Genomic DNA, 23,012 nt, shown 5'->3' with positions numbered 1-23,012 from the left:
CATGGCCCCCTCCTGAGATCCCCAGCATCATAGATGCCAGCGTCCAGCCAATTTGCTCTGCTCTACATGACATTAAAAAGTAGCTGAGTGCATTGGACACAGTGAAGGCTATGGGCTCTGACAACATCCCAGCTGTAATACTGAAGACCTGCACATCAAAACTAGCTACTCCCTTATCCAAGCTATTCCAGTGCAGCTATGACATCGACAACTCAACAATATGGAAAATTGGCCAGGTAGGTCCTATCCACAAAAAGCAGTACATATATAACCCAGCCAATTACCATCCTATCAGCAAAGTCAGCAACAGTGCCATCAACAATACCTACTTACCTGCTCACTGATGTTCAGTTGAAGTTCTGCTTGAATCATTTGGCGCCAGACCTCATCACAGCCTTGATGCAGACATGGACATAAGAGCTGAATGCCAAAGAGATAAGAACTGACATTAAGGCAGCATTTCACTGAGTATGACACCAATGAATGTAGCAAAATTGAGGTCAATGGGGGTCAAGAGGAATCCCTCTGGTGTTTGAAGTCATACCTCCATGGTTATTGTAGACTAATCATCATAGTTCCAGGGCAGGAATTCCTCAGGGAAGTGTCCTCACACCAGCCACTTTGAACTGCTTCAGCAATGACCTTTCCTTCATCATAAAGTAACTCTTCCAATAATGAAGCTATTGATTTTTATCCCCCTCCGTGGTTACTGTCTCAGGCTGAACCAGACTGCACAACCTCAGCCTACAGCAGGTCCTGGACAACATCCAGATTTGGACTGGTAAGTGGCAGGTGACACCATCCTCCTCCAACAGCTTTCCTCCATTGTCCAGCTCAATGGGACTTCCCTTGCTTCATTATATTCCTACCTATCTGATCATAGCCAGCACATCTCCAGCAATGGATCTCTTCCAGCCCTCACACCATGATCTCTGGAGTCCCCCAATGATCTCTTCCTCATCTACATGCTGCTCCATGGCACCATCATTCGCAAACCTGCGGTCAATTTTCACAAGTATGCTGATGATGCTCAGCTCCATCTCACAACCACCGCTCTCGACCCTGCAGTGCCACTGTGCAGTTAGACTGCTTGTCTGACATCCAGTCTTGTAGGAGCTGCAATTTCCTCCAGCTAAACATTTGGAAGACTGAAGCTATCAAGCTCAGTCACAGCCACAAACTCTGTATCCTCGCTATTGATTTTTGTCCCCCTCCGTGGTTACTGTCTCAGGCTGAACCAGACTGTGCAACCTCAGCATCCTAGCATGACTAGAAGCTTAACTGAACTAGCCATATCAATACTGTGGCTACAAGAGCACAGCAGAGGCTGGGTACTCCTGACCCCTCAAAGCCACTCCACATGTATAAGTCTCAAATCAAGTAATGGAATACTCACCACTTGCCTGGATGGGTGCAGCCACAGCAACACTCAAGAAGCTTGACACCGTTCGAGTCAGAGCAGTTTGTCTGATCAGTGCCATTGCCATTGGGATTAAATATCCACCCTCTCCATCACCGGTGCAACATGGCTGCGGTATGTACTAACTACAAAACGCAATGCAGCAACTCATCAAGCTTACTTTGACAGCAATGCCAGTCCCACAACCTCGACCACCAAGAAGGACAAGCAGCAAGATCGTGGGAACACTGTCACCTCCAAGTTCCCCTTCACACATCATCCTGCATTGTACATAGATCACCATTCCTTTATTGTTGCTGGGTCAAAATCCTGCCAAACGTTATTGTGAGACTACCATCAGCACGGGGATTGCAGTAGCTAAACAAGAAGGCCCATCACCACATTCTTAGAGCAACTAGGAATGGACAATAAATATGGCCTTGCCAGCATCACCCACATTCCCAAGAACAAATAAAAAGTAACAAGGGTGACTCAAGAGAGTCCAGAAAGTCTAGAGATATCTCCCTTTATAACTCTGAATTATGGCACCAACATAGTTTATCCCTTCAATAGATTGAGAAGTTTAAGTTATTTTTAAATTATACCCATGAATTTGCTTGATGATCAATAGGTTTGAAAAATGGGAAAATAGAATTTTTCCTTAAAAACTACATTTAAAAATCTTTTTAGGTGTTCTGTTTTTTTTCTCTCTATAGGCTTCTGTAGGCCACACAATGTTCTCCAGCTGTGAGGCTGGCCATGAACTGTACCAAGGTCTCAGTCAGTGGTACACTGGAGCCAATTACTAGTGCGTGCACAAAGGCAGTCTGTAATGATTTGCTCTCTGATGGCAAACACCCAGTCTCTGATGGCACAGCTAAAATGATAACTCAGCATGTGGACTTCCTATTATTTGTCAACAAACCAACCCCAGCTAATACTAAGCGTTGTAGGATCAGTGCAATTAATGGCGTTAGCTACAAATTTTACCAATATAATTGCTTCACCCGTCTAATTCTTTCCCCTTCTCTCTTTTCGTTGTGTTGAAGCCTAGTTAGATACTATACCATGAGTGCCAGTTGCCCTCTACTACCTCATCCAAAATAGTCATTCTTCACATGTAAGCCTAGGCAATGGGTATCAACAGGCTATTCAACCATAGAACACATCACAGCCAACCACGATCCTGTCCTTACTTCAGGTGGAAGTATTTGGTATGCTCAGTGAACAGAAGATTAGAGTAATTTGCCCTGCAATAATGGAAATAATCCATGCAGACCAACAGACTTCAACATCAACAAGAATCAGCTTGTGCCTTAACGGGCTCAAAACAAACAAATCCCCAAGGATGGATGATATCTATATCGACGTACCAAGAGAAACTCGGAATTAAAATTGTTAAGTCCTGCAATTATCAGGGAGTCACTGAATGTTTAGGAAGTCTGACTGGGTTAGAAACAAGCTAAATTAGTATCCATATTCAAGAAAGGGGACAAATTTAACCTGAGAAATGACAAAATCCATCTGTCTTATGTCAATACATGGTAAAATAGTGTAATTGATCAGGAACAAACTTAACTACCTGCATCAGAATAATCCAGTAAATAGCAGTCAACCTGGGTTTAGAAGGGGGAAGAAACAGCCAGACTAACATCTTTAAGAGCTGAAATTGCAAGTGAACAGAAAACCATATGATGTGGTGTATTTAGTTTTCCAAAAGGCCTTTGGTAAAGTTTCTCCTAAAATGCTGATACTAATATTAACTGGGACACAAACAGTGTGAAGGGTACAGAGGGCACAAAATTCTTAAATTGCATTCAGGAGAACTTTTTTTAGCCAGTACGTAGCAAGAGAGGGGGCAGTTCTGGATTTAGTTTTAGGAAATGAGGCTGGGCAGGTGGGAGGAGTGTCAGTGGGAGAGCATTTTGGTGGTAGTGATCATAATTCAATTAGTTTTAGCATATTTATGGAAAAGGACAAAGCTAGAACAGGAGTTAAAGTTCCCAATTGGGGAAAGGCCAATTTTACTAATCTAAGAAGCGGTGTAGCAAAAGTGGACTGGAAAGAACTACTTGAAGGTAAATCAGTGTCAGAGCAGTGAAAGGGCATTCAAGGGAAGATTCAAGGGGTGCAGAGTAAACATGTTCCCACAAAGAAAAAGGGCGGGGCTGCCAAATCTAGAGCCCCCTGGATGTCAGAGAGCATACAGGGTGCGATAACGCAGAAAAGAAAAGCTTATGTCAGACACTGAGAACTCAATACTGCAGAAAGCCTAGAGGAGTATAAAAAGTGCAGGGGTGAAATTAAAAAGGAAATTAGGAAAGCAAGAAGAGGGCATGAAAAAATATTGGCAAGTAAAATCAAGGGAAACCCAAAGGATGTTTTATAAATACATTAAGAGCAAGAGGATAACTAAGGAAAGATTAGGCCTATTAGAGACGAAAAGGTAACCCATGTGTGGAGGTGGAAGATGTTGGTATGGTTCTTAATGAATACTTTGCATCTGTCTTCACAAAAGAGAGGGACGATGCAGATATTGTAGTTAAGGAGGAGGAGTGTGAAATATTGGATGGGATAAACTTAGTGAGAGAGGAAGTATTAAGGGGATTAGCATCTTTAAAAATAGATAAATCACCAGGGCCGGATGAAATGTATCCCAGGTTGTTAAAAGAAGCAAGAGAGAAAATAACGGAGGCTCTGACCAACATTTTCCAATCCTCACTGGATACAGGCATGGTGCCAGAGGATCGGAAGGCTGCTAACGTTGTACCATTGTTTAAAAAGGGAACGAGGAATAAACCGAATAATTACAGGCCAGTCAGTCTAATCTCGGTGGTGGGCAAATTATTTGAATCAATTCTGAGGGACAGGATAAACCTTAGAAAGGCACTGAGTAATCAAGGACAGTCAGCATGGATTTGTTAAGGGAAGGTCGTGTCTGACTAACTTGATTGAATTTTTTGAGGAGGTAACAAGGAGGGTTGATGTGGGTAGTGCATTTGATGTAGTCTACATGGATTTTAGCAAGGCTTTTGACAAGGTCCCACATGGCAGACTGGTCAAAGAAGTATAAGCCCATGGGTTCCAAGGGATTCAAGTTGGATCCAAAATTGGCTCAGTGGCAGGAAGCAAAAGGTAATGGTCGAGGGATGTTTTTGTGACTGGAAGGCTGTTTCCAGTGGGGTTCCGCAGGGCTCAGTACTAGGCCCCTTGCTTTTTGTGATATATATTAATGATTTGGACTTAAATGCAGGGGGCATGATTAAGAAGTTTGCAGGTGCTACAAAAATTGGCTGTGTGGTTGATAGTGAGGAGGAAAGCTGTAGACTGCAGCAAGATATCAATGGACTGGTCAGGTGGGCTGAAAAGTGGCAAATGGAATTCAATCTGGAGAAGTGTGAGGTAATGCATTTGGGGAGGGCAAACAAGGCAAGGGAGTACACAATAAGTGGAAGGATGTAGAGGAAGTGAATGTCCACAGATCCCTGAAGGTAGCAGGACAGGTAGATAAGGTGGTTAAGAAGGCATATGGAATACTTTCCTTTATTAACATATTCATTAGAATATAAGAGCAGGGAGGTTATGCTGGAACTGTATAAAACACTGGGTAGGCCACTGCTTGAGTACTGTGCACAGTTCTGGTCACCATATTACAGGAAGGATGTAGAGAGAGGGTACAGAGGAGATTTACGAGGATGTTGCCAGGACTGGAGAATTTTAGCTATGAGGAAAGATTGGATAGGCTGGGGTTGTTCTCTTTGGAACAGAGGAGGCTGAGGGGTGATTTAATTGAGGTGTACAAAATTGTGAGGGGCCTATTTCCTTGAGCAGAGAGGTCAATAATCAGGGGGCATAGATTTAAAGTGATTGATAGAAGGATTAGAGGGATGTTGAGGAAAACTTTTTTCACCCAAAGGATGGTAGGGGTCTGGAACTCATTGCCTGAAAGGGTGGTAGAGGTAGAAACCCTCGACTCATTTAAAAGGTGCCTGGATGTGCACCTGAAATGCTGTGATCTACAAGGCTACGGACCAAGTGCTGGAAAGTGGCTTTAGGCTGGGTGGCTCATTTTTGGCCAAATGGCTTCCTTCTGTGCCGTAAATTTTGTATGATTCTATGAAATTGAAAGCAGTGGAAATTCAAGGTTAAACCCAGATGTGAATAATGAATTGGCTAAAGGAAACAAAATAGCAGGTACTTGCTAGTGGAATGATGTTGAATGAGGACAGGGGGAAGTTCTAAATGCAGTCGGGATTGTTGCTGGGACCCCTAATTTATTTTAGCAAATTGGTTTTGAAAACTCAATGCAAATTGGTCAAATTCACAGATGAAACTAAACTTGGGGGAGGGAAGAGAAACCACCCTTGATGTGCAAAAGGAGTTAAAGAAAGAAACTTACACTTATATAGTGCCTTTCACTTCCTCAAGATGTCCCAAAGCACTTTAAAGCCAATAAAATTAGTTGGAAGTCTAGTTACTATTTACTATCACTTCCCAAACCCGCAACCCACCATCTAGAAGGACAAGGGCAGCAGGCACATGGGAACAACACCACCTGTACGTTCCCCTCCAAGTCACACACCATCCTGATTTGGAAATATATCGCCGTTCCTTCATTGTCACTGGGTCAAAATCCTGAAACTCCCTTCCTAACAGCACTGTGGGAGAACCTTCACCACATGGACTGCAGCGGTTCAAGAAGGCGGCTCACCACCACCTTCTCAAGGGCAATTAGGGATGGGCAATAAATGCTGGCCTCACCAGCGACACCCACATCCCAAGAACAAATTTTTAAAAACTTTTTTTGTATGCAAATATGCCAGCCAATTTGTACAGAGTAAGGTTCCACAAACAGTAAATGAGAGAAGTGAAAAAGACAGCCTCTTTTAGTGACATTTGTTGAAGAACAAATGTTGGCCAGGACACCAGAACTCCCTACTCTTCAAATAGAGCCATTGGATCTTTTACATCAACCTGAGCAAGCAGATGTGGCCTTAGTTTAACATCTCATTTGAAATGCAGCACTTCTTCAGTATTGAATTGTAGTTTCTAGAGTGGAGTCTGAACCCACAACCTTCTGATTCAGAGATGAATGTGCTACTACTAGAACAAGTTGACAGAAAAGATGTTCAAACTGATGGTGTCATAATATATTAAGGATAGTGTAGAAATAGCTAAAGATTAAGTGGAAAGGGATCTAGGTGCTAGATTTGGCACTTAACATGACATACCCCCATTGAGCAACAATAAACAAAAAGTGAACAGATAGGGAATTCTCATTATAAATGTTGACAAATCACTCATTAGGCCTCAGCTAGAGTATTATGTACAATTCTGGGCACCACACTTTAGGAAGGATGTCAAGGCCTTGGAGAGGGTACAGAGGAGGTTTACCGGGATGATACCAGGGATAAGGGACTTCAGTTATGTGGAGAGATTGTTCTCCTTAGAACAGAGAAGGTTAAGGGGAGACCTAATAGAGGTATTCAAAATTATGAGAGGTTTTGATAGAGCAAGTAGGGAGAAACTGTTTTCTCTGGCAAGTGGGTCAGTAACCAGAGGTCACAGATTTAAAATAATACAGGGGAAAAAGGATTTTTTTTTCTGCAGAGGTTGTTAAGATCTGGAATGTACTACCTGAAAGAGTGGTGGTAGCAGATTCCATAGGAACTTTCAAAAGGCAATTGGCAGGGTTACGGGGAAAAAGCTGGGGTGTAGGACTAAATTGGACAGCTCTTTCAAAGAGCCGGCACAGGCACGACAGGCCTCCTTCTGTGCTGTAAGATTCTATAAAAGCATTGTTCAAATTGTGCTAACAGGAAGTGCGTGCATACATAAGATATTTAATACAATCTCGATAAAATTCTAAATGAGAAATTTCAATGGCAGCGTAAATCTTTTCCTGGGTGATTATTTTTCCTTTAAAGAAGCCATTGCTATCAATATATTTTCTAGCATGGCAACAGTAAATCTCAGTAAAATCACCAACTCCAAGCAGCATGCTTGTCACATTTAACTTCAGGTACTGTTTGAATACTGTATTTACTGAAAATGATGCTTAATTATAACCCCTCCTTTCAGTTTTCCTCAGCAGTTTCCTCCCAGCTGAAAGTAAATGAGACATACTAAACACAACTTTTAAGCAAAAGGATTACAGTTGACTCCACTTAAGTGGGTATTTTAATTAAGTGAACATAAATTGAATGACTGTCTATACCAGTTGTAGTCTTGGACAAGTAGCTACATTTCTTGTAGCCCTGGATGAGTAAGAACTTCAATTCGACATTGGAAAAACTGTAACCATTGACTCACCTCCTGACTCCCCAAAGCCTTTCCACCATCTACAAGGCACAAGTCAGGAGTGTGATGGAATACTCTCCACTTGCCTGGATGAGTGCAGCTCCAACAACACTCAAGAAGCTCGACACCATCCAAGATAAAGCAGCCCGCTTGATTGGCACCCCATCCACCACCCTAAACATTCACTCCCTTCACCACCGGCGCACTGTGGCTGCAGTGTGCACCATCCACAGGATGCACTGCAGCAACTCGCCAAGGCTTCTTCGACAGCACCTCCCAAACCCGCGACCTCTACCACCTAGAAGGACAAGAGCAGCAGGCGCATGGGAACAACACAACCTGCACGTTCCCCTCCAAGTCACACACCATCCCGACTTGGAAATATATCGCCGTTCCTTCATTGTCGCTGGGTCAAAATCCTGGAACTCCCTTCCTAACAGCACTGTGGGAGAACCGTCACCACACGGACTGCAGCGGTTCAAGAAGGCGGCTCACCACCACCTTCTCGAGGGCAATTAGGGATGGGCAATAAATGCTGGCCTCGCCAGCGACGCCCACATCCTGTGAACGAATAAAAAAAAAATTTAAAAATTTGCATCCTGCCATAAACTATGCACCTTAACTCCCAACTCCATCCGTCTCCATGGCAGCTCGCTTAGGCCAAGCTTGATGGTCCACAAACTCAATGTCCTATTTGAGCCCCAGATGAAATTCACTTGCCACATCCTTACTACCACCATGCCCACCTATCCCACCAGTGCCCCTACCTCACCCACACTGCTGTTGAAATACTTTTCCATGTCTCTATCACCATGAAGATCCAACTACCTTAACATTTGCTTTATTGGCTGAATTCTGCCTTTCACAAATTGCAACTCATTCAGAACTCTGCCTCCTGTCTCACATTAAGCCCCACTCCCCAATCATCCATCCTTATCAACCATCATTGGCTCCCTAGCTCCTCCCTGCCCCCAAACCCATTGATTTCAAAATCCTTGTCTTTACTTACAAATCCCTCCATAACCTCAGCACTCTCTATAATTACAAGCTTATTCAGCACTATGTTCTTGCATGTGTCCACCACTCTTTTGATTGTGGCCTACCTTTGCAGCCCCCCCGCCCACTCCACCGTCAGCCATCTCAGTTCCACACTCTGGAATGGTCTCCCTAAACACCTCACTCAAAAGCTACAATTTTGATCATGCCTTCAGTCACCACCCCTAATTGTTCTCCCATCACTGCTTGGTGTCTGGTTATTTTCACCTCTGAATCACTTGGGGATGTTTTATCACATTAAATTTGCTATACAAGTGTAAGTTGTTGCTTACTGCATACTTTTTGGATGAAATTCACATAACCACTTTTACCATGAATGGTAGGAATAAATCCATTTGACAGGTCATTGCAAGTTATAAGTAAACAAAGCATAATTTCTAATTATCTTCCCTTACAATTAAAAGTATGCACAATTATGTTGCAACAGATAACCAGCATTGATTCAGCAAACTTTTGATAAGTGAATAAAATGTGGAGAATCAGTTAATTACTCAGTAGGAATCCTTTGTATTCATCTCACGTATCTAATCCTGATAGTATGACTATGTTGAATTCTGCTTGGGTTTCAATCTAGTTGTTCGGATATAATAATGAACAATTTAGGGGGAGCGGTAACAGGAAGGCTGTCAATGCTCATGTTGTGGAAAAGATCACAGCAAGTCTGTAATTGCATTAAATGCTAGACACTCCTTTATAATAATCATGATATAAGCACCAAGCTTCACTGTGGCAGGATCTAACCACGAGTTTAAAAAACTAGGTAGCGCAGAGGGTCTCTGTCACATTTCTGGACCATTATTCTCTCAAGGATTTGGGAATGAGTTCTGTTTAAATCTTGTAATTTAAAACAGTGAATTTGCATAGGTTTAAAAAGCCACAGGCTGCAGTCTCTGATGGGGAAAGGAGAGGGTCGAGGTGTTAATGGGCCGGGCACTGAAGAGGTTTTCATGACGACTGGAGACATTCATCAATTTGTTATGTCCTCTCAGATGGCCCAAGAAACAACCACACCCATTATAATGGGGATGACTCAATGAGAGCCCAACATGAGCAGTCAGATGAGAATATAATCTTGGAAGAGGGGTTGAGCAGTTTGGTTTACAGGTTTGTTCACAAATTCCTGCAAAGGGGAGTCAGAGGCACTGCCCTTCCACTTCCTGTGAAGGCAGGGAGAGAAAAGAGACAACTGTAAATTCAGCCAATTTAGCTAGATCTGGGAAGGCAAAAATTAATTATAACTGCTATTTTGTACGTTCACTTGCTGTCTGTAAAATAAAGAGCTTGAGGTTTAACATTAGGTCTCGACTCACTAAAGCATTTTCAGTCTGCCTATTGAAAGATTGGAGCACCGCATACAAGGACACAGGTGAAAGACAGCATTCAGTTCAGATCACATGGGGTTCCTATTACTACACCGCCAGGTTATGCTGTCATATAACTAGATATTGGGCAGTATGAGCACACACCTGGACATAAGAGGCTCGATTTTTGGACGTCCGAGCCGGCGGGTTTGTGGCGAGTGTGCTCCAAAAATCGGGGATTCCCAGGGCGGGACTGGAGCCCGGCTCCAACCCGCCGACTTCCGGGTTAGATGTGCTGCAGCCCCCGCATGCGGGACTCCCGCCTTAAGGCAATTAATATGATAGTTCAGGTCGTTAGCAGACCTGATCTGTAGGATATTTTAGGAGGGGTGGGATTTTCATCTCAACTGAGCGTGTTTCCCCTACTGGGGGAAAACACTCCCAGTTGAAATGGATGTGTTGCAACCAACAGCCTGTGGGAGCTGCAAAGGTCCATTTGACAGGTGGGAGGGGAGACACTCACTCATTGACAGAGTGGCCTCCTGCACTTTGGACAAAGTTTGGCCTCCACCACCCTCCTCCTAACAATAAAATTCACCAACTTAGAACCTCAACCCTGGTGTGCAGACATATTTACCTACCTTGCAGACCCCCTCAAACGTACATCTTCCGGATGCGGGCCACCATAGCTGCAGTCATGACCTCGGAGGAGGACGAACATCATCATCAGCCTCGCAGTCCACCTCTGACACGTGGAGCTCCACATCAGTGCTGTAACACATCCACCTGCACAGGAGGCAGGGCAACCGCAGAGAGAGATGCATCGCAGAAGGCACTACCCTCGCCACAGGGTCCACAGACAGAGGCTCAGCTTCCTGGACCTCTCTGAGCAGCAGTGCACACAGGCTCAGAGTCACTCGACATGTAGTCGTGGACATCAGCAGCCTCCTTCATGCTGAGCTGCTCCTGGCTGGCCCAAGCATCATCATCTTACCTGTCGCTGTCAAAGTCACCACTGCCCTCAACAACTTCTCCTCCGCATCCTTCCAGGGTGCCACCGGGGACATTGCAGACGTCTCTCAGTCATCTGCACAAAAAAGCCCTGCAAATACACCTACACCCACTCTGCAGTGACACAATGGATGGCATCAGTTGTGGGTCTTCATGGTGATCTTCAAGAAAGGGCATTATTGCACAAACCAGACAAGATTTGCAAAGACGTGGCAGTAGTGGTGACAATATGTAATGTGAGCTGATCAGAAATCAAATGAGTAAAAACCATGACAAACCCTCAAACACCCTTGTGCATCCCTTTCATGCTCACGACATGTTTGCCTTATGCTTCCTGCTATACATATGTGATGCATGCCCTGTGGCTGCAGCACAGGTAGTGGCAGGTTGGGTGAGGCTGACCGTGAAAGAGATGCATGAGAGGGTGAGTATGAGATAGAGCCATGAGATTGTATGAGGATTGGGTTGAGTGGTAGTGGTGGGATGAGTCCTGACGAGGTAAGTGCAGGTAAGATGAGGATGAGCTTTGAGTGAGTGTGAGGAGTGATGTGATACAGTAGTGTTGACAGTGCGGAAGGAGATTTGGGGTGGGGGCGGTGATGTGGCAAACGGAATGTAGGGGAATGAGTAAGTGTACTCACTTCAGCTGACTTGGTTAGGTCATTGAAGCGCCTCCTGCACTGTATGCAGGTGCGTGATATGTTGGTGGTGCTGGTGACCTCCTCTGCTACCTCGAGCCAGGCCTTCGTGGTGGCAGAGGCAGGCCACTTCCTCCCGTCCGCCGGGGAGAAGATCTCTGTCCTCCCACTTGTCCTCACCCCCTCCAGTAGGACCTGGAGTGAGGCGGCATTAAACCTGGGAGCAGCCTTCCCCCCCGGGCTCCTCCTGCTGTCAGCCTATGATGCGGGTGCGCAGTCCGCCCGCTGCGCAGCTTTCCAGCGCGAAACCCAGAAGCCAAGGTAAGTACCTTCAATTAGGCTGTGATCACGTGCGGAGCACCCCGAATTCACTGGGCGCGTTACCCACGGGCCCAGTCGACCCCCCGCTGCCAACCCGCCTCCCTCCTAATAATCGAGCCCAAGAAGCTCGAACTGTTAATGGAAATAACCAGCACCACCATACCAGAGAGAATTTCTAAGGCAGACCTGAAATTTGGAAGTCTCCCACAAAAAAGGTGTTTTTAAGCTGTTGGTATTCTTAGATTCAATTTATTTTGCATCAAATGTGACTTTTCATAAGTCATTGTTTCATAATCAGCAACCTTTTCAAAAAATAATTACATAAAAAATATTACTTTAAAATGTAAACAGTTTGGTTATTCTTTAAAGAAAATTAATAAGGAGACAGCTCAGATTTCAAAAAAATTACAGTACTGTTGGTATAGTACGTAAAGACGCCATCCAGTTTAATATTGAGCTATTGACCAGAAGGTCGGAGGTTCAATGCCCAGTCTGTCCTGAGGCATCGCAATTGACCTTTACCACTGCAGTGCTAGGAGTGGGTGGTAAATGTCAGTTTCACTGCTGATTCCTATCCAATAACCCTTGCCAGAGTGTGGATGTGTGGACTTCAATTATGAGAAATGAGATGAGCTGTGATTACCATCATGATAAAAATATCTGGTCAACAATCACTCTGTGAAGAAAGGCTACTTAGACAAGGTACTAGAGGGTGCTTGGAACCTGTATAACGGTATTCCAGCAGATGTTAGGATCTTAGAGGCAATGATAAAGAAACAAAAAGAAAAACACACCTTGATTAATGACTACAGCTACTGATGTTCATTCATCTCCCTATAATTATCATTCATTCACAGTTGAAATAAAAATATCCACACATGAAAAATGAGTTTGTAAAAACAAAGAACCTATCATCAGAGGTTTATTTCAGGTTTGAACTCTTATTGCAATTTATAACAAACACAGACAGGATCAAGGTTTATAACCATGGCGACTCAAAATGACAGCATTGTGAGGCTTAACTGAATTATTCTGTATGGTATATCTTTACTTTTGCCTCAACCTATTTGGTGCAAAAGACAACACTACTTCTATGCAAAGTTGAACAGGAGATTTTAACACATCAGTAACAAAAATTAATTTTGCCTCATTTGATTCATAATAATTGTTTTCAATGCGCTATGTACAGAGATCTTTTCAAACCCTCGAGATAAAAGATTGATGTAATCTGTAATACATAAAACAAACCTTATCTGAAATTGCTGTCCTACAATAAAATGTTTTATTCCATGAACAAAATCTTCAACAGAGCATGTAACTTCGATTATGTTTCAGTTCATACTCAAGGAAGCAACCGCCTGTGCCTGAATTCAGTTTAGATTTTCTTAATTTCTTCCTCCAGCTCTTCCTTTGTGTACATGTGAAATATTTTTGAAGGTTCCATTGTTGCAAGCTGAAAAAGAAATAAGCAGTTACCACACTCTGGCAAACTGTAGTGTCTGGCAGCTACAGAACAGTGTTAAAAAGGAACAAGGATTACTACCCACACAGCTTTTGTAGTGAAGCTCATTACTGGAAATATAAGAGCAATTTATACTCAAGCCTATCCTACTTTATATCTTAATTTACTGAGTGCATTTTCAATTATATATGTATTTCATATTCCTCTGATTGAAGTGCCATCCAATATTCCCTGTTCAAGCTGGTAGACGTGTGACCTGCTCCCAGGTCTCTACCAATACAATTTTGCAAAACATTCATTAGGAAGGATGCAAAATCATATAACACAGCCTACATTCTAGTTTACTTAAGTAATGTGAATTAGGTCATTTTCTGACATTCCCCTGTATTGTTACAATTCTATTTCACAATATTCTGCTTTAAAAATTTACAAGATGCAATTTACATAAGTTACATGACCAGAAATACCTTTAAAATATTTAAATAACTTAAATCAAAAGAACCATTGGGTTTCACTGTTTCATTCAAAGTCGGTACATTAAAGGCTAGAGTATCATTAAATACAATATCTGGCCTTTTAAGAAAATAGGTTGCTGCTCTAATTGTCACCGCCCCCATTTTTTTCACCTCATCTCCTGAAGGCATTCACTCTTGATGAGTTACAGTTCCTTGCGCACTGGCAACCCTCTGGTACCTCGCTCAAACGGACATTCCTCATGTTTAAGCCTAGAAAATGTGTCAGCAAGGTACTCCAACATTTGAAAGCAAGGGGCAGCAGCATAATCCTCACCCAACATCAACACATACAGAATTACTACTGGGGACAGACAAAAAGGAGCAGGGACCTTGGCTGACTTTCCTCTACCCCCAGTACAGGGCGCTGCAACAAATTAGTGCCCATACTGTCACCTAGGTGAGATCAGCTAACTCAGCATAAACCAAGGGTCAAATCTGGGACCTGTATGACTTAGTGTCCCCACTACAAAGTGCATCTATCTGCAGAGTTGTCAAGAGTGTTCATCCCAATTTGTGGGCCAATTATTCTGATTATGACTAAGAACAGCCTAGTAATACAACATAATGGAGTACAATTTCCTTGGCAGTTCCCTGATCTCCTGCTGAAACTTTTGGTAGAAATCCCAGAAAAACAGCATGCATTACAGGGTGAATGTATTTCGCATTCTACTCCATGGAGGAGTAATAAAATTCAAGATAATCCTTCCCACAAAAATGCAGTGTTTCAAATCTCAGGCAGGGTGCTGGGGTGAAGGGAAGGGAAGAGAAAGAGGGAGAGCAGTGGCTTGGCAGTTCCCGTTCAACAGAGGAAAAACCAAGTCCAGTCAGCCAAAACTTCCCAACTGTCAGAATTAAAAATAAAATTATTAAATGCAAGTACACAGCCCTAGTAGACAGGTGGACTTCTGGTTTTACCGATGGCTAAACCTTCATACCTCAATATTAGTAGCATTCAGTTTTTCTTCCATTACTTGTTTCAGGATGGTGAGTGCTGCCTTCTTTGCCTCTTCTAACGTCATTGACTAAAATTTTAAAAACAATATATCTAAGCATTCATCCACTCCACCAACAAAGACGCCATTTAAACTCATCTCCACAAGTTTCTTACGTTGAAACGGCAGTTGAAATTTTTGAGGCAATGGAAAGTAGATTTGTACTCTTGCAAGTGACTTCACAACGGCAATGTGTGGTATCAACTTCTTTCATGAAAGATCAGTATTTCCAATAAAGGTGACAGTAATAAAAATTAATATGGGAAAAGGATTAGGGAGAAAATTAATAAAACATCTTGTGAAATGTATCAACGAACACAGTGGCAAATTATACTTCAACTGGGAATTATTTGAGCAAGTATAAGGGTGCATTAAGAAGTCACTAGCAAAAATTCTAAGGTTCAAAGAAATGCATATACTACATCAGAGCGTGTTCATTGCTGCGAGATACTACTGAAAGTTTGGCTAACAAAAAGTTTTGTCTCCATATTCTGCAGGATCTTCAGAGTTCAATAGATTTCAAGTGCAATCCCCATGCATAATTTATTCTTTTAGATAATAGATTTAAAATTCCTCCAAAATCAATTTGTCAGACAATAAAATATTCTTGTAGATTTAGGAAGCATCAAAAATAATTTTCATTAGTTTCAGTAATTTCACAACAGATTGCGATGTCTGAAAACAAACATCAATATTCCCTGGATGACTGCTAAGAGTAGTGTATATTTTACATCAGGAAATCACACAGATTACGTACTTATTAGCTCTGGTGGTGCTACAAATGTTAAAATATTTTTACTCATGAAATTAAAAGTGAATTGCATTCCTGACCATATACATCATTCTACATGTATTGGTTCCTGTACCTTGTGATAAACCTCCTGTAGAGAACTCTGGGCACCCTCAGAAGCAGAACCAATCGCTCTTGCATCACACTGCACAAAGGTCCCAGATGGATCCATATGATACCTGCACAAGAAATTAAAACAAGTCGTGTTCATAATTACAAATACACCATTAACATTTAGCAATGAAATAAACCAAAAATTGCCTAAGGCAAGTATGGGCTAGAGACCCAACAATATACCTTTAGGATAAATCAGATCATATATAGTGCAGTCCACTGGCATCTGATGCAGATATGGTGTTCAACTGCTTACCAATTGTCAATTACCTCAAATCACAAATAAAATCATAATTCAAATGTAAATTATTCCTTACAGGGGACATTAATGCTATTTTATTTGGACACTTAGCACCCATTGTGAGCAATTGATTTGGTATGGGATTTGGGGTCAACTGGTAACTCCCTTCAAACACTTTCAATTACTGCAGCTGAGCTGTAACATACTGAGCAGGGATTCAAGATCAGCTGTAGCATAGGAAGTGGATCTTGGAATACTACAGCTGACCCCAGATCCTGTTCTACCAGTGTTTAGAAGCATCCAAAGAGAGTTAACCTACAAACTGAAATTGGAGTACTGGGATCAGTTGCAGCTATACATTGACAGACAGTCAATGCAGCTGTTAATATTTGTGGTGCACTACATCTAACAACTGATTCTAGTTCTACTGCTGATACTTGTTTCTATGTTAACTGTGCCTTCAGGGATATAGTACTGCTACTCAATAACAGACAAAACATCCATGCTCAAACCAATCTGTTGTAAGTCACTTACATCATCAGCAAACTGAACATTAGTACAAATATAGAATGTATTTCTGAAGTGAATTTGCAGATCAATTAGAACCACAGATTTACAGCATAGAGGCCATTTAACTCTGATTGTGTCAGGTCTTTTTGAGAACAATCCAAAACTAATCACACCGTCCTCTTCTCTATTCCCATAGCATTGTATGTTTCAAATATTTATCCAATATTCCTTTAAATGCAGCAATAGTCTCTACCTCAATCACTCCCTGTGGCTAAGCATTCCATGTTCCAACAAGCCTGTGTGGTAAAGAAGTTTCTCCTTACCTCTCTCCTCACTTTTAGTGATCATTTTAAATTAATTATTCCTCGTCACAAGTCCCCCACCAGAGGAAATAGAATAAATTAGGAAAGTCTATCAAAACTCTTGAATCTTCTCTGTCTTCTCCACTCTAGTGGTATCTCAAGCCTCTCCTTACGGCTGTAGTTTCCCATCCCTGGCACCACCCTGGTGAATTTAACTTTAACACTCTCTATGGCTTTAATGTCCTTACTGTAATTGGGTGCCCAAAACTGCACACAGTACTATAACTATAACCTAACCAATATTTTCTATACATATATTACTTAACTTTTGTACTCTTTGACCCTACTTATAAAACCCAAAATTCTATTGGTTTTTTTATGGCTTTATCTACCTTCACTCGCATTTTCAAGGAATTATGTATTTGATTACCTAGGTCTCACTTTTTAATCCACAACCTTCAGTATCTTTCCATTAAATATATCCTCCCCCATTCCTGTTTTTTTCATCCAAAAATAAATTACCCAACACTTAAACTGTATCTGCCAGCTGTCTGCCCAATCCACTAACCCATCAATATCTTCCCGAAGTCTTTTTGGTCATCATTGCTTGCCAAACTGGCTCCTTTTATGAAATTTTGAGATTGTGTTCCATATACCAAAGTCCATTATATATATATATATATATATATATATATACACACACACCAAGAACAAAAGTAGACCCAGCACCAACCCCTTATAGCGTTCCGTCGTTTCGGAATTGCTCCAATGCTTCAAGAATGTCAACCCTTCCCTATGGGATTAGAGTAGACAGGGCTGATGGCCGGCGCGGACACGATGGGCCGAAGGGCCTCTATCCGTGCTGTATGACTCTATGACTCTATGACCAGCCCTGTAGCCATGCATCGATCCTTCCAATCTTAGTCTCCTTAACCTGTCCATTACGTGGCACAGCAAGCAATCCAGAGACTACCACCCTTGTTGGTCCTATTTTTCAATCCAATGCCTATCCTCCTTAAACTCCCTCTGCAAGGCCTCAAGCATATTCTGTCATTGCTTCCAACGGGACCATGACTTTTAGCAGCTCCCTCTCCCTTTCCAGAAGTTTTTCCATCTGTTTTATGATGTCTTTCTCCCTGGCAACAGGGAAGCAACACATCATTTGATTTTTTTTTAAAAAGCTATCTATACCCCTATCAAATTCCCCCACTACTACCACTCTCCTATCCCTGTAGTACAACTGCCTCTCACCCTCTTAGTTCATTCCTTTCTACACAGTGCCACAATGTTGCTCAGGACCACCCTCCTCAGAGTCACTGTCCACCTCACGCTTGTTGAACACAAAGTATTTGTCGGACAGTTCCAGTAACTCAGGGGTTCCCTGCACCAGTGAGTGCTGTCTGCCTCTGCTGCTCCTCCCTTTCTACATTATCCCCGTGTCCTGAAGTATCCAAAACGGTCTCTTGGGAGACCACGTTCTGACAGTACCATCCAGAACAATTGCTGCTCGAGCACAGAGATTCTCTGCTCCAAAGATAAACTATTCAAAGCAACAAAAAACAAAGTGAAGGTCTCAGTGAAGATAATTTTTAAAAAACACTCAAATAATTGCAAATCTGGATGTAATTTGAAGAGACCCTCTGAGCAAGCACAATTGCAGGAAACTCTAATTTGGGGGCAGGGCCGTTATTATGGGTGGAGAAGTGTTTTGGCGGAGGGATCAAGAGGCAATAGTAAAAAAATTGATAAAATATGGGTACACTGAACATACGTGGTTGACTCACTCACGCCCAAAATTCCGCAATCCTTTAGGCCACGTATTTAATTTGTGCCCAGATTGTGAGTGTCTCTGGGCACAAATACACAGGAAATTCCAGGCCAAAACATAGAAATCAATTCAAAGCAATTATTCACTCAAGATCAATTCTGATATCCTAAAACCAGTCGTGTGTTTCAGCTGTTTCTACAGTCACTGATCTGAAACTGTTCGTGCAGCTTGCAATTCATGGCCATCAAAATTCGTTATATTGCCTGTCGCCAGTCATACTCTTCCCGCCTTGCACAGAGCTCTGCTTTCAGCCGTTAACATTTTTAAGGCCTTGGAAGGACAAATACTTTCTCAAATGAATGTTAAAAAAATGCTCTTTATAAAACGCTAGTGAAAGTCCAACTTTTAAAACCTGGTTTGACACACTTAATTTATACTCCACGTCAAGTCCAAGAATTGTAAAATGGCCTCTCCGATGGGATCCCACACAGCTGCATTTGAGTCAAATCAGAACCTAACTCTGGAGCTACATTGCCACTTTCATATTGGGCCAGATTTTGCTGTCAAAATAATGGTGAAGATAATGGCGCTTGCTATTATTGATGCGTAAATGGTACAGCAACTTCAGGGGAAGAGCAGATACGTGGGTAAATGCCAATATCCAAAAGTTGCTGTCCGACTTGCGTTGTTCCGTCGTTAACTTTGCGAAAACAGCATTTTGCTGTCTGCCTCACCGTTTAAAGTCATGAAGTTGCTGTATTCGTGTGGTTGATACGAACTAAACTCGACACAGAAATTTAAGTCAAGTCATTACAAGCGCAAGTACCCTTTTAACAACATAATAATTGTTAATTACTACCAATCAACCTCACTGGCACTGAAAATTAACTGTTACCAAGTGTGGAGTCTCATTCCTCCAGGTATTAATTGTTGGAGATTTTAAAAATGTCAAATTTAAAATTTTATTTTTCTGCTCTCTTTGTTCTCTCTCTCTCTTTTAATCCAATTGTTCCCTGTGTTTATTTCTCTTCCTGTACCTGATTTGACATTGAATTCACCCACTGTAATTTACACTTGCTTCTCAGTCTTTCCAATGTTTCTCAATCCTTCAATCTGATTAAGGAAATACAGTTGCTTACCCTGTTCACTCAGGTTCCAGGTGCCCTGTTTCCCTCGCTGTGACGTTATCAGCTTGTATTTTCAGCAACATAGTGAGCAAAAATGTTGAGCTGAAGGGTGCGGGGGCATGTCAAACTAAAGCTCTGCTACAACAAAATCCAGCCCATTGAAACTCCTGCGCTTCTTGTTAACAAACCAGATGGTGATTACATCAGTTCTTCTGCAAGGCCTAGCTCAACATTAAATTTGATGTTTCAAAAGAAAATTCCCTCTTCACTGATTTACATAGACAGGGCCCTTTTGCTAAGTTAATTCAGTATCTGAGGGGGTAGCTGATTACCAGTAGGACTCCCGGCAAAAAAACTGTTACAATTGCAAAATTAATTTGATGTTGCAGCTCTGAATTTCCAAGAATGCACTTTGTTCAGTGTTACCATGGACAATGTTGCAAATATTTATCTAGTTTTATTGGAATTGCAGTTTGTTAGTTGCCTAGCTTCTACATTACTGTAAAAACTACCATATCATGTTTATTTCTGCAATGACCTAAACAAAATCATAGCCAGATCTATATTTTATCATAATAATTCTGCTTGGCAGCAAAGTATTTTCAATAAGGTGATTAAAATTAACATATCCAATTAATCTCCACAGCTCTATTTACAAGGTTGTGCTATTAACCAGTTCAAAGATATCAATCTGAAAATTACCACCTAAGATTTAATCACATCAAAAATACATCTAGCAAAAGAACTATTCTGAATTACTGTTGTGAGTTGCTGCTTACAGATGCAGAAACAAAATAGGCAGTTATAGAAATGTTCAGTTTGCAATGAAACTAAGAGTTTAAATCACTTATGAAATCCAAATACAAACTCAAGTATTTTTAGTTTAAGGACACATTATTTATAAGTGAAAAGGCTCAGCTATTCATACAGCCCCACCATGGAAATTTTAAAAAGGAAGTCAGAAGCTGCTTGTGAGGCTTAGTGTTAATAGAGGCAACAGTTAAATGCTTACTGGGGCTGCAAACTCTCGACTTTTGACCTGAACCCAGTATCTGATGAGAATGCTTCAATGTTTCAAGTATGTCAAGTTTCAAGTTATGACCCGATCTGGGTTGTAGAAGTTTGGAACTCTCTTCTGCAAACGGCAATTGATACTAGCTCAATTGCTAAATTTAAATCTGAGATAGATAGCTTTTTGGCAACCAAAGGTATTAAGGGATATGGGCCAAAGGCAGGTATATGGAGTTAGATCACAGATCAGCCATGATCTTATCAAATGGCGGAGCAGGCACGAGGGGCTGAATGGCCTACTCCTGTTCCTATGTTCCTAGTCAGTCACAACATTTTCGCTACAGGAAATAAAATCGTAAAGGTACAGAAAATGTATACCACAAAATAATCTAGATATTTGTTCAAACACATTATACATTATTAAAACAAAAGTCCGAATGCATTATCTTGAATTAACAATTTGCACCTTTAACGTAGTAAAACGACCCAAGGCGCTTCATAGGAGAAATTATCAAACAAAATTTCATACCGAGCCACATAAGGAGATATTAGGACAGGTAACCAAAACCTTGGTCAAAGAGGTAGGTTTTAAGGAGCGTCTTAAAGGAGGAGAGAGAGGTAGAGGCGGAGAGGTTTAGGGAGAGAGTTCCAGAGCTTAGGGCGTGGCAGCTGAAGGCACGGCCGGCAATGGTGGAGTGAAGAAAATCGGGGATGTGCAAGAGGCCAGAATTGGAGGAGCGTAGAGACCTTGGAGGGTTGTAGAGCTGGAGGAGGTTACAGAGATTGGGAGGGGCGAGGCCAAGCAGGAATTTGAAAACGAGGATGAGAATTTTAAAATGGAGGTGTTGCCGGACCGACAGCCAATGTAGGTCAGCAAGCACAGGGGTAATGGGTGAACGTGACTTGTTATGAGTTAGGATACAGGAAGCTGAGTTTTGGATGAGCTCAAGTTTATGTAGGGTGCAAGGTGGAGGCCGGTTAGGAGAGCATTGAAATAGGCGAGTCTAGAGGTAACAAAGACACAGATGAGAGATTCAGCAGCAGATGAGCTGAGGCAGGGGCAGAGACGGGCGATGTTATGGAGGTGGAAGTAAGCAGTTAGTGATGGAGAGGATACGAGGTGGATAAAACATGCCTTCAATAGAAATTATACTCACATCTGTGGTCCCTTTTCATCAATTCCTCCAAACAGCAATGCCACACCAAATGGTCGGCTCTTAAAAAAAAAAATCAGCAATTTTAAATCATGTCTTTCCTTCTAAGCATGTAAACAACAAATACATTAACAGGTTATTTATCTACCCTCCTCCAGTCAAAAAAACAATAGATGAATTATGAAACAGCTAAGTGGAGGATTTTTGTGATGAGGCAGCAAATACCATGGGTCAAAGCAGACAAGCCACTTTTGTCCTCCTTTCCTTCACCACCAGTTCAGAAAACACCATTAAACACTTGTATGTAATACCATACAAGTTACAGTATTTGCAACCACTTGGGACTCCATGAGAGAACCATGAATCAAGTACTGTATATTGATGTAGTGTTGAGGGGGTTTGGGGGAAGGAGAGGTGGGCAAAAGATTTCTTCTGTGCACTACGTGTAACAAAACTGTGAATGTCTTTAAAAGCACCAACTATATCTTGTAACTTAATTTAATGTCTATTAAAATAGTCAGAAAAATCACTTCCGTAACCAGATGACATGTCCAAATGATTAAATAACATGGTACTGTAATATGTTGTATCTATATATTTAGCTAGAGATTTTACCATTGCACCAGGATCTGCATCTTCTTCACCAAATTGTAAGGCCAGGTTAGAGACTGCCTGCGTCACACTTTCCACGGTCATATTTTCATTATAGGTAAACCAATGATTCTAAAGAACAGGAAAACAGCCGTAATTTTTGCCAAGTTAAATAACTTCAAATGAATATAATTCCTATACTCAAAGAGACTGTCAGAAGTTAACTCTTATCAGGAATCGCTTTGCAATCTTTGGGGAAGAAACATTTTTTAAAAAACCTTAAATAATACAACAGATTGTGATATGCTTTCAAGTACATTGAAAATACTGGGCACAAATTTACCAGGAAGACCAAGCAATGGTTTGTGAATACACAAATGTGTTTTTCGTTAAACACCTTCCTCTTTCA

The 23,012-nt window shown here is 41.8% G+C and overlaps 1 protein-coding gene across 1 annotated transcript in view; it reads right to left on the bottom strand.

Moving 5' to 3' along the window:
- Positions 1-12,912: 12,912 nt before the first annotated feature.
- psma5 (proteasome 20S subunit alpha 5) overlaps positions 12,913-23,012 on the bottom strand; it is a 42,715-nt gene continuing 32,615 nt past the window's right edge. The window contains exons 6-10 of the mRNA XM_068007538.1: positions 22,628-22,735; positions 22,016-22,074; positions 15,862-15,964; positions 14,939-15,025; positions 12,913-13,479 (exon numbers count right to left, since the gene is read on the bottom strand). Coding sequence (XP_067863639.1) covers positions 13,402-13,479; positions 14,939-15,025; positions 15,862-15,964; positions 22,016-22,074; positions 22,628-22,735 — 435 coding nt within the window. The 3' untranslated portion in view covers positions 12,913-13,401. The remainder of the gene's footprint in view (positions 13,480-14,938; positions 15,026-15,861; positions 15,965-22,015; positions 22,075-22,627; positions 22,736-23,012) is intronic.

Source organism: Heptranchias perlo, chromosome 27, assembly GCF_035084215.1.
Source record: "Heptranchias perlo isolate sHepPer1 chromosome 27, sHepPer1.hap1, whole genome shotgun sequence".
NCBI lineage: Eukaryota > Metazoa > Chordata > Chondrichthyes > Hexanchiformes > Hexanchidae > Heptranchias > Heptranchias perlo.
This window is presented reverse-complemented; position numbering and strand designations above follow the sequence as displayed.